This window comes from Zeus faber (assembly GCF_960531495.2).
Source record: "Zeus faber genome assembly, chromosome: 20".
Lineage (NCBI taxonomy): Eukaryota > Metazoa > Chordata > Actinopteri > Zeiformes > Zeidae > Zeus > Zeus faber.
The window spans coordinates 22033375-22050862 of NC_137207.1; the positions used below are offsets into that span (position 1 = coordinate 22033375).

Consider the following 17488-nt stretch of genomic DNA (forward strand, 5'->3'; position numbering starts at 1 on the left):
ACAAATAAATAAATAAATACATAAATACATTAAAAAATCCAATAAAAAATTGGCAATCTACGATAAACCTACAATTAACAAAAATAATGAAAACAAACCTACAATTAACAATTAAAATTTGAATGTTGAAAATGTGAGTGAAGTAGTAGAGCTGGTGGAAGAAATTAAAAGTTTGGGGACTCACCCTTTCTCTTCTCCCTCTAGTAGGTTAGGGTCCTCCTCCTTGGGCATGTGTTCCATTCACCTTAATTCCATCCAGCGGCCAATCATGCGAGACTGAGGCGGGCCCCACCCTCGGATACACACTTGTCATTCGCTGGTCGGGCAGGGCGCTCAGTGCAACATGGCGGGGTCCCGGGGTCCCCGTCCGTCCCGTCCCGGGGGGTCCGGAGGCCTCCGGAGGGGGGAGCACGACGGCCCTGCACTAATGTTTGCTGCTGCGTCCGAGGGGGCTGGAAGACCTGGAGGACCAGCTGCAGACGGAGCCGGGGAAGGGGGTTCCCAAGGCCTGGAGCCGAGGATGGAGACGCTGCTGGGTCACACCGGGAAATGGGGGGACTGGGAGGATGGATCCCCTCTGAAAATGTTAGAAATTAAAACAAAAATTGCTAAATAATTAGGTTCGGAAAGAGCCGTTTGCCGAAACAAGATCCCTCAGAAATGTTCAGTATACATAGGCCCTACAATTCAACAGATGTTATAACATTATTATTGTTTATTTGTTGTTATGTTGTGTCCGATTAGCTTTTCCAAAAACAATCAAGGAAGGTGGGTCACTGTGCTGGTGGAGGAGCCACATAAAATCTAAAATAGTATCTGGTTCAAGAGAGCAGCGTAGAGACAGAGAGAGAGAGAGAGAGAGAGAGAGTGGCCAAATGGAGACATTTTTACTGCTCATTAAACAATAAATAGACACTTTATTATAAATTGTAAACAATAAAAAAATATTAAACTTTTACTGCAATATTCAATAAAAAATAAACCAGAAAAAAAATCATAAAATAAACAATGAACAGCACAAAAATTGGCAATATGATACAATGACCTAACTAACAAAAACATATAAAAGAAACAAAAAATAAGTAAATAAATAAACCTAAAATCAATAAAAAACAACAAGAACCACAAAAACAATAAAAATAAACCCAACAATAAACAATGAACGGTAAAAAGAAACCCAACAATGAACAATAACTAATAATCAAAATGTGCGTATGTTAGCTCGCGCCCTCATGTGAGAAGGCCTCACAGGGGGGTCTTTGAGCGAGCGGACCCAGGGGCCACGCGGCAGACAGAGGACCTTCCCTCCAACGGGGGGGGGGGGGGTCCATACAGTGCACGGTGACCTCATAAGACGCAACATTCCTCTGAGAGAAAGCAGCCGAGGAGACCCGGGGGGGGGAGGGTTACAGGGGGCATCGCCCTCGCCTACGCGGGGGTTAAGTGGCCGACTGTGTGTAATCCGTGGCTCCGTTAGCTCCCTCGCTCCCTCTGGGCCACACGGCGCGTCAGGGTATTAATTCTCCTTCTCCTCCGCTAATCCCTAACCGCTTCAATGCCTCGCTAATCCCTGACCGGTAGGAGTCATGTTCTTAGGACACGACTGATATTATGATGATTGTTGTTGTTGTTGCCGCTGCTGCTGCTGCTGCTGCTTCTGTATGGATTATGACTTACTAAATAGGGATCGGTCAAACTGCTGTTGTTATTGCTGCAGTTGGTTGCCGCTTGACGGATTATGAGTTACTATAAGAAAAAGGGATGGGCCAGATTACGAGAGAGCCCCCCTCAACCCTCAGCCTGAACACCGTCGTCCCACAGGGCTGTGTACTGAGTCCTCTGCTCTACTCCCTCTTCACTCGCGACTGCACTCCTCTACACGGTTCCAACACCATGATCAAGTTTGCAGATGGCACAACGGGGGTGGGCAACGATGAGACAGCCTACGGGGAGGAGGTCTAGCACCCGGCGGCGTGGGCGCCGACAACAACCTGGCCCCTTGACATCAAGAAGGCCAAGGAGCTCATGGTGGACTTCAGGAAGATGAAAAGGGGCACGCACACCCCCGTCCGTTTCAACGTCATGGAGGTGGAGCGTGGATCCTGCTTCAGGATCCTGGGTGTCCACATCTCCGAGGACCTCTCTCGGGGCCCTCCACGCATCCACCCTCGTCCGGAAGGCTCACCAGCGTCCCTCCCTTCTGAGGAGACTGAGGAAAGCCCGCCTGCCTCCACAGATCCCGGTGGAACTTCCACCGCTGCACGAGAGCACCCCTCGAGAGCATCCTCACCAACTGCCTCTCAGTCCGGCAACTGCACCGCTGCCGAGCGGAAAGTACTGCAGAGGGTGGTGAGACCTGCCCAACACATCACCGGCGCTCCGCTCCCCCGCGGCGTAGGTTCTCCAGCACAAGCGTCGCCTGCGGAGGGTGCGCAGCATCGCCAGAGACACCTCCCACCCCAGAGACCCCTCCCATCCCAGAGACATCTCTTACCCCGGAGACACCTCCCACCCCAGAGACACCTCCCACCCCAGAGACACCTCTCACCCAGAGACACCTCTCACCCCGGAGACACCTCTCACCCCAGAGACACCTCCCACCCCGGAGACACCTCTCACCCCAGAGACACCTCCCACCCCGGAGACACCTCTCACCCCAGCCACAAGCTGTCTGCCCTCCTCCCCTCGGAGAGGCGCGACAGGAACCTCTGTTCCAGGACCAGCAGGTTCAGGAACAGCTCCTTCCCCTCAGCTCAACTCTACACCACGGTGACAGCCCCGCCCAATACCTGGATTACCCCCTGGATTACACACACACACACACACACACACACACACACACACACACACACACACACACACACACACACACACACACACACACACACACACACACACACACACACACACACACACACCTTCAAATCAATATTCAATGTCAATATTGATATTCCTTTCGTACTGTACATAATTAGTATATCCATACCCACTACTGTTAACTCTCTATATATTATTGATATACTTATATTTTATACATACGCTGCACTTTACTGCTTCTTTTGCACTTCTGGTTGGATGCTAAAATGCATTTTAATGTCTTAGTACTTGTACTTTGCGCAATAACAATAAAGTCGAATCTAATCTAATCTAATCTAATGATTTCATTATTCGTTTATTCGATTTTTCTTTCATGTCGGCAAAAATCTTTTTTTTTTTTTTTTTTTGGGGTGATAAAATTTGACCCATATTTTATTTCACATCAAATAATAATAAAAAAAACCAATTACAATTTACTGTGTCTTATTTTGTTGATACAATACAACCAGTAATGCAGTTTGTGGCTTAGGAGCAAGCGATGGTCCGGGTACGTTTTTTTGCCAATGGTCAGTTTCAATCGGATCTCTGGTCAAAATGTGACTAGATTAAAGACCTATACCGTACCATAACTCAGAGCGCCGTGCTGTCACTTCAGTCGTTTTACCACGCAAAGAGGAAAATCAACTGCATTTGGCACCTGGCAGGCATTTTTTCAGAGTTTTGAACACATCCCCACTATCAAGCTACTTTTGGCCTCTCAAGGAGCTCGTTTCCCCTCCAATATGAGATATTACGGTTTTAAGTGTTTACTGGATTGCATTCCTCAGAGGCAAAGTGAAAAATCAACGTCTCTACATCGTTCCTCGCAAAAACAAATATGCGACACAGACGCTCCGGGGATGTGGCATCCATAACATCCATTTGTGCCAAATAAACCTTTGAACCGCTAATAATGTCATTTAAAAGGTAAAACATGAACTCATTAGAGTGATTAATTAAACATAGTGTTTGGAGCACGATTCTTGCCCAATGCACATCTGAATATTTTATTTTTCGCACTGATGAATAATGAATTAATTCAGTAAAGCATATCGATTGAGATGCAAAAGCCTCCAGCATATTTTAAGCGGGGGATCTTTTGTTTTTATAAACAGGAATTACTTAGCATTTGAGGATACTGGGATAAACTGGAATTGCAAAACCCTCTTATTTACTAAACTGTATGCGATTGCAAGAGATAAGGATAATACAAAGATAATACAGATAATACAGAAAAATATGAACAACGGCTTTATCTCATCAACTTAACTGCATAATGAACTAAATTGAATATTTATTACTATATCCCTGAGAATTACATCTAAATCTTTGATACACTCTATTCCAATTCCAGAAACTTGTACTTGTATAACCACAGGATGTCAAGCGGTTTTCACAGTGAGACAAAAAAAATTGTCGTTTCTTTTATTTCTAATATTAAATAAAAAATTCTATTTGCGCCCCCTACAGTACCTTGAAGGTTGAGGAATAAGCACTGACTTCCTAAGCACCGTGGGGAGGGAGGGAGGTTCATTATCCTCACAATCTTCTTTCAAAAAGGTCAATCAATCCCCGACCACAAAAAAACAGCGTGGCTGATCATTAGACATATTGTTGTGGCTTCACTCATGCCATACCAATGTGTTTGGAAAGTTGCTGTTGTGTTTTTTAACAGCTATTAACTTCTGTCCAGGACTAGTTGCATCACTGGAAAATGGCAGGAGAGCATCAAGACCATAATAACATTATGGATCTTTCAAAACATTCCTTTAATCGTCTTTTAGGCTGCGTGTAGGTCTTCATGCCCAGTTTCCGATTTGTTGCCTATATCCGATTTTTCTTTTGCACTTCAGGCTTCAGCCTCTGGGCACCACCCGTTCACCACCTGCCGTGGACGCAAGTTATAATTTGAGCTTTTGTTTTCGAGCTACACAAGGTAAAAATCACATTTTTAGGACAAAGAAGAACGTGCAGAGCCTTGGCTGAAGCCCGGGGTGTGTGAGGGGCATGTGAGGGGCATGTGAGGGGCATGTGAGGGGCATGTGAGGGGCATGTGAGGGGGCATGTGAGGGGCATGTGAGGGGCATGTGAGGGGGCATGTGAGGGGGCATGTGAGGGGCATGTGAGGGGCATGTGAGGGGGCATGTGAGGGGCATGTGAGGGGCATGTGAGGGGGCATGTGAGGGACATGTGAGGGGCATGTGAGGGGCATGTGAGGGGGCATGTGAGGGGCATGTGAGGGGCATGTGAGGGGCATGTGAGGGACATGTGAGGGGCATGTGAGGGGGCATGCGAGGGGCATGTGAGGGGCATGTGAGGGGGCATGTGAGGGGCATGTGAGGGGGCATGTGAGGGGGCATGTGAGGGGCATGTGAGGGGGCATGTGAGGGGCATGTGAGGGGGCATGTGAGGGGCATGTGAGGGGGCATGTGAGGGGCATGTGAGGGGGCATGTGAGCGGCGTGGGAGGGGGCGTGTGAGGGGCATGTGAGGGGCATGTGAGGGGGCATGTGAGGGGCGTGTGAGGGGCATGTGAGGGGGCATGTGAGGGGCCATGTGAGGGGGCATGTGAGGGGCATGTGAGAGGGCGTGCGAGGGGGCGTGTAAGGGGGCGTGTGGATCGACATCGGTGGGAGGGTCTGGTCTGAACTTTAGAGCAGGAGCGGCGGGTGGGTAACTTTCGAACGTGTCAATAGATAAAGTTTTGTTTCCAACCCGTCGCCGCCCTGTACACGTCGCCGTCGTCCCATCGGTGAGGTTTGTATCGCAGCGAACCTCAAAACTCCCGTCTGGCCGCGTGGACGGAGGTCGCGTTAAGCGAGATCTGATCCCTATCCGATTTATTTCCTCGTATGAATGTGGCCCGGAACATCGGAATTTTTTTTTTTTTTGACGTTCATAACACATACAGCGTATCTGATCGGCGTCACGTGTGAGAGAGAAAAAAACACATCAGAATCGGGTCATTTGAGTTGGCGGCAGTGAACGCGGCCTTTGAGATTCCAGGCGTTTTTATGGTGGCTTTCAAAAACCCTTTGAAACTCAGGTCCCCTCACAGCGAAAATAAATGAATGACAAACGAAAGAGAAGAGCTCAGAACACACGCTGGCTACCGCACCCAAAAGTTCCCTCATGGGAATTAACCTCCTTCTATTCTCATAAAGCGTGTATTTTCATTGTTAACAAAGGAAAAATAAAAGGACCCCCTTTTAAAAGCAGAAAAGGTCAATCGCTGTTAGAGTCCAACAACACTGTTTTGGGGCCTGTGGTTAATTCATTAATTCGGAACAAAAGGACGGAGAGAAGACAGACAATAGATAATAAGGGAACCATTGTTCTATTTGTGGTGAAATTCCTCCCTGGACTGCAAACAAATAATCGGGTCAACATCCGAATATCTCAATCAGGGGCTCAAGAACCAGGGGCACCATTTACGTCATGGCATTGTCGGACCCAAAACGGTGTCTCGCCATCAAGGTACGTCATCTGTTTTTTTCTCATGGTTACCAACACCGCCCACCCTGAAAATGAATACAAAACGGAGCCGATGGGCCTGGAAACTGTTTTTCGTCAACTTGTGAACAGGCGAGGCAGGCGACCGCTTGGGGCCCCGGGCCGTTAATGGGGCCCCCCGAGGGCTGATGAACTTTTACCACACAGCAACGTCTCAAAATGTGGCGACCCCACAAACAATGGACGATTTGCATTGACACCTCAGTCGGAAACCTCCCTAAATGGGGCCCCATCAGCCTGCATGATTGACCCCTGTAACATTCTCGAGGTTTCAATTTAAAGTCAATGAAAGAAAATGAAGTTATCCTTTTGGGAGTGAAAAAAAGGAAGAGAAAAAGAGAGGATGAGGGAAAAAGAAAGCAAGACGGTAGTAAGTAGGGGAGTATGCCAATGCGTTATTGGGGAAAGCACAAATAACGCGATGGAAACAGATGTTTCCTCGACACGAAGTTGCTGGTTGTCATTGGTTAAAAGAAGCCAGGGAGCGGGAACAGAGCCCCCGTCCCCGGGCGTGGAGCGGGGCTCGCTCCCCGCCACTTCAGCACCGCAGCACCGCCCCAACCCGGCCCCCCAGCCGGAGGAGGCATCACCGCTCCGGGAGCGGAAGGAGACGCCTCCATCCGTGGCGGGGAGCGGTGGTGGCGGTGGTGATGTTGGTGGTGGTGGTAAGATAGTTCATAAAAGTTTTTAATTTAGTTAAGAATAAAAATAAAAAACAGAGAGAGATGAGAAGTACAGTGTGAGGATGTGGACATTCAGTATATTTCATAATTGACTGAATGCCAATATTAAATCAACGTGATGGTTTGAATAAATCAATGCTCTATGCGTTGATGAGCACTGGCCTTATAATGTGACTACGTTGAAGTTATTTAGTTATTCTCAACTTTTTATTGTTCTGCTTTTTATGGTTCTTTATATTTTGAAATTATATTTAGAAAATTCGACTCGAAAGTGAACATTTGAAAAAAAAATTTTTGGGGGGATTTCGTACATTTTTCTTTGGTATCACATTATTTATAACATAATGGTGATGAACGCTGGTTGCAGGGGACCCCTGGGAATTTTTGCATGGGGCCCCAACAGACCCCAGAACTGCCAATGCATCTGGATTGAACTCTTAGGTAACTCTAATTTAACCATTAGTTCCCCGGAGACTCCTTATTTCTTCAGCATTTCTGGATATTACGACGAACGACGAGTTTGACATTTAACCGAAGAACCAGATAAAATACATTTCCGAGCAGCCGGGCTCCGGCTTTTGAAATCTGGAACAGCGTTCCAAAATGTGGATGCAGCGTCCTCAACAGAGCTGCCGTTCTCCATGTCATTGCCCCGTCAGAGGTGTTTCCCGAGTCAACAGTGATGTTGTTGGTAACCATCAAAATCCACCCTCCACACGTGTGCCTATTTATACCGGTGTGATGAAAAGTTTAGCTCTTTGTGGAGATTGGGCTCTTTACGTGCGACTGAATAAAATGATTCCTTCTATTTTCCGACTCCTCCTTCCTCTGACTCGGACTCGGTGAAACGAGTCAGAAGAGTCGCTTCGGCTCCGAGTTGCGAACTCTCACAAGAATCGCTGAATCCCGTCTAAATGATTTGTTTTTCGGGGGGCAAAGTGTAAAGCGGCCCGCGTTCATTTAACCCTCGGCAATTATTTTCTCTTCTCGCTGTCCGTCTCTCGCCTTATTTTTTTTTCTGCTCGTGTCTTTTGATTCCTTGGCCGGAGAGGGTCCAGACTCCCTGGCCATTTCAAGGTTTGGTTCGGTCGGGTCGAACCGTTTGCAAGTCTTGTGCCACTGCTGTAGCGCCTGCAACAGCCAGACGCCGATGAAATGATCAAAACATTTTAAAAAAGCACCATCTAACGTATGTGGGCTCCATCTCGTGAGTTCTCTTATGGTCAGGGGGAGAAAAAGAAAAGAAAAGAAAAAGAAATGAAAATAAAAGCGTCTTGGTTTTTCTTTGATTTGGAGTCAAGTTCCACCCCACTCCTCTCGGCGCTCTGCAGGGAGTTGAGTGTGTCTGTGTTTGAACTATGTTTTGCCCTCATTTCGCCTTTTTCACACTCTCCTCTGCTCCCTCCGCCGTGCGCGCGCTCCCACCGAGTGACAAGTGAAAATGAAAAAGTGAGTCAAACCCAAATGGGATGAACACTTATTGTTTTTGCGAATGACTACCTCCTCTCCACCCGCGTGGGCCGCCTGGAGCTGCACCATCAGTCAAAGTCGCGTTTTTTTTTTCTGAAGGGCCCGGGGCCTGGAAAGAAGGAGAAGCCAAAGGAGTGGAAAAGGGTCAAGTTGAGGAGAAACAGCTTAATGCTTTATTTCCAGGGGGGAGTGGAGACATCCAAACAGCCTCGGGTTCGAGGTTAAGTGGGAGACTGAATCATAAGCAAACATTTATTGGAATAAATAAATAACTAAATACATACAATTATATAATGATGCTAATAACAATTATAAAAGTACATTGTATGTATTAGGGCTGTCATTAAAATAATAAATTGTGATTAATCATATTACATGACGTGTCATGCATGGGTGGGTCATGTCACCATAAATTAACATTTTTTGATTGGACTCTAAAGAATTATTTTTATATCTAAAAAGCAGTGCATTGTGTTAAAGCCATACTTAGATTTGAATATTGAGAACAGAAATACAAGATAATCTTAATAAAAATGTATTTAATGCCGTTTTCACCATACACAAGCTGCCATACTTCTCCTATTTGTTTGCACTGAGACAGTTGCTAAGACAAACGACACTGTTTATATGAAATGCCACAGCATAATTAAACATGGAATACAATAAAAAATATATATAATTAGGGCAAATTAAGGCATGTCTTCAAAAGGATATAATACTGTACATGCGGTGCATACAGTGCAGACTTTTAAGATCTGATGTGTCAAAAGGAATTCAGAAATGTATTTTTCTTCACGAGTTGAGGTGCACGCACACACACACACAAACACACCCTCTCAGACAGACAAACAAACCCACACTTACAAGCGAGCACGCACAGCCTTACTCCTATTCCTCTCCCCCTTCAGTCAAATGTTGAAATTTTAATTGGCCCTGTGGAAAGTGCCACCCCTCCGTGGGCTGCGCACGCCTCTAATTGCATGTTCTGAAATCCAGACTTTAAAAAGGCATGAAGAACAATAACGAGAGGCTCAGAATCAATTAAACATGGCGTTCCCCCTCTTTCTTCTGCTGCCGGGGAGAGGCACTGAAGAAACAAGAAAGTAGAGTAAGGTAAAAAAAAAAAAAAAAAAGGCAAGAAAAGTTAGCGAGTCGGAAGATTAATAATTGAGCGGCGAAGCGGTAGGAGGAGACGGCTGGGATCGGGGAGAGATTCGCGAGAATGACATTGATAAGAGGAAATTGGTGAATTCCTTGATGGGAGCCGGCACGGGCAGGACCGCGGCGCTGGGCTGGCGTTGCGATCACTGGGCGTCTCTCAGGGCAACGTTCTGATCCCACTGAGGTTTCACACTCCCATTGATGTTCCGCAGCCTCGGCCTCGGTTCCCGGTAATTAACCGCGCTGGACCGTTGAATTCACTGAACTTAGTCTCAGATTCTGCGATAGCCGGGAAGTGGGACTTGGATGTAGATACGCGGTGGGATACGCCACGGTCCGCGGGTGACGGTGCCGGCTTCTTCCCGCCGCCCCCGCCGCCGCGGCTGCAGCGGGTTCCGCCTAACCACCCTCATTAGCACTGATTGGTCGGACCCGGCCGAGAGAGTTTTCTCACGTGTGGTTTTGTCTCGCAGTGGGGACGGCGGCGTGCGGCGGCAGCGTACCCGGCGGGACCGGATCGCGAGACCGACCCTGACCCTATAAGTCTGTATTTACGTTCTTAATTTATAACTCTGTATTCACGGAGACGGAGACTTTCGGGCGGCGACGATGCCGACGCGGCGGGGCTTCATTAAACCTCCCCCTGCACCCCACCATCCCCACCGCCAGATGAAACAACACATTAGTAGTTCCCAGCCGGGTCCGACCAATCGGCGCTAACGAGGCCGATTAGGCGGACCCGGCACAGCTGCGCCGTGGCGGTGCAAAAGCCGACAACGTCGCCCCCTGCCGACCGCGGCTTGACCCCGCCCCGTCGCCTGCCACGGTCCGCTTTGTAGACATCGCTCAATCGGAGGCGATGGCGGGGGCCACATGTTACATTACGCTGTTTTACCCCCGCTGCCAAACTTACCACGCCGGGGCCCCCCTCAATTGATCACTACTCTGGACTCCCGTTGAGCGTCCCATCACCCACTTGCTGCTTCGCCAAACAACCACCGCAACAGCTTGCCACCCGCCCGGTGACAACACCTTGCGGCGTGCCGGGGAAACGAGAGAGGAAAAGTGGGACGGGGAAGTGGGAGAAGGCGGAAGAGGAGAGGCACCGAGAGAGAGGGTAAGAGAGAGAGACAGACCCCGCGTTTGTTTGACTCGGGATATTCCGGGCTTCGCCGCGCTCCCCGAGCGGCTTCACCCTGTGAGAGAGACGAGCGCTCCAACCCCCAAACCATTTGTTCGAAAGAATGTCGACCGCCGACTGCAGTCGGGACACTTTAACGGCTTATTCATCAAGCTGCTGATACCCCGCGCTTCTCCGCCCCGAGCGGCGGGGGTATGCCTTCATTTTGCCAAGGTTTGGGTAAGTTATTGTTGTCTTGGCAACTTTATTGAGGTGTAAATAATGTCAGCGGATCGCATTTCAGGCGCAGGGAGACGAGCGTTTCTTGGCCGAACCGCCCGAGGCGAATTATCTGTCTGGCGTATCTCACATGACACCTATCTCACATGACGCGCAAGGCGCAACGTGTGGCGCCTTGCGCGTCATGTGAACCAAGGCCAAAGGTTTAAGTGCAGCCAAAGATTAAGTTTAACATAATGAACCATACATGTATGAGGCAACCAGTCTGAAAATAAACAATACTCTCCGTACTCTCTCCCTCCTTCTTGAAGCGCTCCCTCGCTTTTCCATTTCTCTCATCCCTCCCCGTCTCACCCTCTTCTGGCATGGACGAGTTAAGGACGTGCCAAGAATGTGACTGCAGTTTGGAATACAAATTCAACTCGCCCCCCACCCCCCTCCCTCTCTCTCTCTCCCTCTCTGCCTTCTGTTTTTCTTTCTCTCTTTTTTAAGGTGGCTCGATGGGGGGGCGATCCGGGGGGCGATCCGGCTCTCCGAAGGTCACATCCGCGCAACGAGGGCCCTCCCCAACTCCACCGTGTCCCAAAGACGTCAAGCTGGTGCCACGGACACCGCAGCGGTCCGTCATTACTACCAAAACACACTCTGCGCTGTGAGATGTGCATGTGCATGCGTGTGTGTAATTCTCTGCTCTCGGCGGCGGTCCGGCGTGTCTGCCAACGCACAATCGAATGGAAACCACAGCCGGTCTCAATCAGGGACTCCGCTCGCTGCGTATCTAATAAAAAAATCTGTTCGTCAGAGCAGTGTTTTCTGGTGAGGGGTCGCCCGGGTGTCGATTTGATTCCTTTTTAATCCCGCTCAAAACACAATCGCTCTCGTGTCTCGCGTTGCAAGCTCCAGAAAAGCAGCTCTGCGTTCGCCAGAACTAGTTTCACTCTGAAAAGGGGGGACGACTCGTAGGGATGAGAGCAATGGCGATTCTAGGAACTTATTTTGCCACCGCATTAAAACCAACTGCCTAATATTGTGTAGGTCCCCGGGGTGCCGTCAAAACAGCTCTGACCTCTGAAGGTGTCCTGTGGTGTCTGGCACCAAGACGTTAGCAGCAGATCCTTCAAGTCCTGGAAGCTGCGAGGTGGGGCCCCCGTGGATCGGGCTTGTTGTTCCAGCACATCCCACGGATGCTCCGTCGGATTTAGATCTGCGGAATTTGGCGGCCGTTCAACACCTTGAACTCTTTGTCGTGTTCCTCTAACCATTGCTCAACTATTTTTGCGGGGTGGCAGGGCGCATCATCCTGCTGAAAGAGGCCGCTGTCATCAGGAAATACCGTTGCCATGAAGGGGTGTACTTGGTCTACCACTTGGTGTTTGGGTAGGTGGTACATGTCAAGGTAACATCCACATGAACGCCAGGAGCAGAGGATTCCCAGCAGAACTTTGCCTTCTTCCCGTAGTGCATCCTGGTGCCATATCGCCACCAGGTAAACGACGCACGCGACCTGGCCACCCACATAATGCGGAACAAAAGGTGATTCATCAGACCGGGCCACCTTCTTCCACTGCTCCATGGTCCAGTTCTGATGCTCAGGTGCTCATTGTAGGAGCTTTCAGTGGTGGACAGGGGTCAGCGCGGACACTCTGAGCGCTCTGCGACTACGCAGCCCCACACGCAGCAAGCTGCCATGCACTGTGTCCTGACACCTTTCAATCATCGCCAGACAACCCCCCCCCCGGACATCAAATGAGCCAGGGGGCGCCCATGACCCTGTCACCTGTTCACCGGTTGTCCTTCCTTGGAGTACTCTCAGTAGGTAGTTTTGGACTCCCCCTGGCTCCCCCATAATTCCAGCACTGCTTTTCACTTTGTTCCGCTCCTCCATGAAGCTGTGCTGTATCAAACATTATTAACAACAAGTGCTCCTCGTAAAATTTTGGTTTCCACCCTGTGGCGTTTTGTGAAAGTATCCAATGACAAGACACACATTTGGCTAGGGGGAGCCATGGGGGGAGGGGGGCGATCAGATTCCAGGGGTGCCCCCCGCTAGGCTTCTGGATGAAAGCTTCAACTCTTTTTTTGAGATCCGGTTGTTTGAGTCACTCTGTAAAAAGAGTCGTTTGAATTTCAGACTTGTTGTCCATTTGATTCATTCATTTTTCAATTTCTCTGGGTCGACGGTAATTATTTTCAGTTTGTGAGCCGACTTTCTGGCCCGACTTTCAAATATTTGCTCGCTGGGAAAAAAATGCGAGTCTTTCATCACTATTATTAGGCCATAATAATAATAAGCACAGTTCAATCAGTTTATGACATTTTTAGTGTCTAACATGAGAGAGCTGTGCTGTGGGATTATTTCAGAGGTTGGGAAAACACTGCATTGGAGCACAATGGATGGACAAGTGATTTGGAAACTGCTACTGGTCTTTGGCGCAATTTCCCTCTGGGCTCCAGCAGCTTTAGGCATGCTGTGTGTACTGCCCTTCTATGAAGAAATATTGGACAAATAAAAGATTTGTCGCAGCAGTAGGGGAATCAATCATGACATACATGCTAAGCAAAGACTTTCAGGTCGGGTATTCCATGTTAAAGGGGCAGTGTGTAGACTTGGCGGAAATGGAATTTATTATTTAAAATTTGAATGTATATTTTTTATTATTTGTATGTTTTAATTTGTGTGTTTCCGTTGCCTGAGAATGAGAGCATTTTTATCTACATAGGGAGCGGGTACGCTTCACGATGGCCGGTATGTTGCATCGCCATGTTTCCTCTACTGTAGCCCAGAATGGACAAACCAAACACTGGGTCTAGAGAGGGACTTACTCACTTTTCTTTCGCGGCCACCGGCCCTTCCAGAGAAGACGCCACTAAATCATACACACTGCACCTTTAAGACCCATCTGTTGACTTAACCTCACCTCTCATACCCTCCATAGTTTCCCATAGGGCTGTGTGTTATTATAATACATCCAAACTGACAATTCAAATGCAAGCAACTGCTGCTGGTGGTAGGCCAAGTGAAACATCACTTACAAATGAGTATTAAGGAGAACCTTCCATGAATTGGCCATCTTTAGGACGCAAAAGCAATATCGACTGTATATTCATTACTCGGGTTTTAGATAACTAAAAGGTTTGGGTTCGGCAAATACGTCCTTGAACTGAACAAAAATAGCAAAACAAACCTGCAGGGAATAATGAGAAGCAAAAATAACTGGTCAAGTTAATCCTCCTACTTCCGAGTCTGTGTGTACAATGGCTTTGGATTAACTACACCTCATTTTTGGATTGTGGATTTTGGATCGTTCGCACCGTTGTAATATTTTTTTTTTGGGGCATTGACCCTCGCCTGGACTGATTATCGGATTCGTACAGTCCGGTTGTCAGACTCAGCTCTCAAGAAGAAAGTTGGAGAAGAGGTTCCAAGCCCTGGAGCCCTGGATATGCGGGATTTCCCCCCTTTGGGTGGAGGATCGCAGTCCGCCGGGTCACGGAGTACACCACGATGCTCTCCACCACCGCCAGCCTCCTCCTCCTCTGTGACCATGCCTGAGCGGTCTGTCCTTCGCCCTGTCCATCGCCGAGGGAAGCGCCACGCAGGACATCCGCAACTGCTGCAACAGAGGCATCCCCTGCGTGGACAATTTCACCATCTTCTACAACGGGACAGATCTATTTAAGGACGATCGCCTCCGTCCAAACCATGAACCATCTGGTCTGTTATCTATGAGCATTGAACTTACTCTGCACTCCTGCAATACATTCACCATTCTAAAGTCTGTCAGTCCGATCCACCCTACTCCCAACCATCAGTCCCCCACAAAGCCATGCACCTCAAACAATAAAAATGGCTTTATTAAACGTGAGGTCGCTAACGAATAAGTCATTTTTAGTAATTGACCTTATAAGTACCCATAACCTGGATTTCACTCTACGGATTGAGACCTGGCTGGATAGAAGTGGCAAAGTTGCACTCTTTGAGACAGCACCTCCTAATTGGAAATTCATCCAAACCACTAGATCCGATAAGAGAGGCGGTGGAAGAGCCGCTGTCTTCTCCGCTATCTATGGCTGCAAGGAAATCCCCCTCGGAGAATTCACGTCTTATATCTATAAATTGCAATACTTTAATCATCACTGCCTACTGGCCACCAGCATCTGAATATGGCTTTCTTAATGAATTCTCTGAGCTACTGTCCAAGGTCCCCACTGGCTATGATTGCGTAATTATCTCAGGTGAATTTAATATTCAGGTTGACAATCAAAAAGACCCAGAGGCATTTGACCTCACTCAACATGTTTCTGTGCCCACCCACAATAAGGGGCACACTCTGGACTTAGTCATATCAAAAGGGCTTAATATTAATGTACCCTGTGGTGTGGATGTTGCTATTTCAGATCACTGTTGCATATTCTTTGATATCTCTGCTTTTCCGTCCACAACTGGAGGGTACCCCAACAATCTAAAAACGTCTTATTGACAATAATACCATTGAAACCTTCAAGACAAGTGTAAATGATTGTTGTTCATGGCATCATCAACTGAGGATCCCGTGAAAAACTTCAACTCTAAAATACGAAACGTCATTGATAACGTTGCACCTGTTAAAACTAAAAACAGAGAAAAACAACCCCCCCTTAGAGAAATGGAGTGGTTGTTAAGGAGCTAAGGGGAGAGTGTTGCCGGGCAGAACGAAAGTGGAGAAAGACAAAAATTCAGGTTCACCATGAAATCTACAAGGAAAGACTCAATCACTACGACAAAGAAATGAAACAGGCTCAACATTCCTTCTCTAAAATAATTAATGAAAACATCAATAATGGCAAAGTGCTCTTCTCCACTGTTGATCGATTTATCAATCCGCCACCTGCGACCCCGTCAGAGGGGCTGTCCACTGAAAAATCATAATGCCTCAGGATCCAGAAACGGACCTACCCTCCAGTTCTCCAGGAACACAACCGCTGCCATGTCTCACTTTGTTCACTTAGACCTCAAAAAACTGTTTTTAACTGCTTGGCACATGAGGTATTAGATATAATGAACTGCTTCCTTCAGTCAGGTATATTTCCTGCAGAACTTAAAACAGCTTTAACCACTCCTGAACAAGAGCAATCTTGATACGGCAGTGATTGTTTAGGCGCATCGCCGACTTGCCATTCCTCAGCAAAAAAAACAAAACAGTTTATTTTCAGCTCAATAACAATCTCACATCGAACAGCCTTCTCGTGATTATCAATCCCACTTCACCATAGCACAGAAACTGCACTTATCGAAGTTGTGAATTAACTGCATATAAGCACAGATTCTAATAAACCATCCGGTCCCCTTGGGTCTCAGTGGCACATTTGACACCGTTGACCATGACATTCGATGAGAGACATTGGAAAAATGGGCCAGCCTATCCGGCCCAGTTATAAACTGGTTCCTACATACAGGACAGACAGTTCTTTGTGTCCATTGGAGACTTTGCCTCGGACACAATGGGTATTGTATGTGGAGTACCCCAAGGTTCGATTCTTGGACCATCAATATTTTATCTCTTTATGCTCCCACTTGCAGATGTTATATAGAAAGACAAAATACATTTCCATAATCACGCAGATGATTCACAACTGTACATATCCTTATCTCCTGATGACATCATCCCATATACTCCCTAACTCAGTGTATTATTAACATGAATCTATGGATGTCAGAGAACTTTTAACAACTGAACAAGGATAAAACAGAAATGCTCTTCTTCAGCGCAAAGGCTCAGAGACAGAAAATTGCAGCTCATCGCAGTTCTCTGTCTCCGGAGAGCGAAAGTGAAGCCAGAAATCTGGGAGTAATCATGGACGGTGATCAAAATTTTAAGAGCCATATCAATCACATCACAAAATCAGCCTTCTACCGTCTGAAAAGCAGAGTCAAGGGGCATTTTGTCAAAAGCAGACTCTGAAAAACAAATCCATGCATTCAAAACAAGTAGACTACAATAGACTACTGTAATGGCCTGTTCGCTGGCCTTCCAAAATCTGCTGCTCGGCGGCTACAGTTAATTAAAGATGCGGCTGCATGCGTTCTCAGTGGAACAAAGAAGTCTGAACACATTACACCGTCCTTAGATCTCTGCATTGGCTTCCCGTCAAAACTGGAATCGATTTTAAGATTATGGAATTTGTATACAAATGGCATTGCACCTCAGTATATAAAGTACATGCTCATTATACACCGTGTTCCAAATTATTATGCAAATTGATTTAAGTGTCATAAACATTTAATTTTTTGTTTTTCAATGAAACTCATGGATGGTGTTGTGTCTCAGGGCTCTTTGGATCACTGAAATCAATCTCAGACACCTGTGATAATTCGTTTGCCAGGTGAGCCCAATTAAAGGAAAACTGCTTAAGAACATTTCATTTCATTACATTTCGTCATTTATCAGACGCTTTTATCCAAAGCG

The 17488-nt window shown here is 47.4% G+C and overlaps 1 protein-coding gene and 1 long non-coding RNA gene across 3 annotated transcripts in view; both read right to left on the reverse strand.

Annotated features, from left to right (window-relative positions):
- Window positions 1-414, reverse strand: part of LOC307246114 (thyroid hormone receptor alpha-like) — a gene marked incomplete at both ends in the record, with an annotated part of 42458 nt that extends 42044 nt beyond the window's left edge. For both annotated transcript variants that reach the window (XM_080021920.1, XM_080021919.1), the window contains one exon: window positions 185-414. In XM_080021920.1, the coding sequence (XP_079878046.1) occupies window positions 185-240 (56 nt within the window). The remainder of the gene's footprint in view (window positions 1-184) is intronic.
- Window positions 415-515: 101 nt separating this feature from the next.
- LOC307246038 overlaps window positions 516-17488 on the reverse strand; it is a 56118-nt gene continuing 39145 nt past the window's right edge. The window contains exon 3 of the long non-coding RNA XR_013844691.1: window positions 516-577. This is a non-coding gene — a long non-coding RNA (uncharacterized lncRNA). The remainder of the gene's footprint in view (window positions 578-17488) is intronic.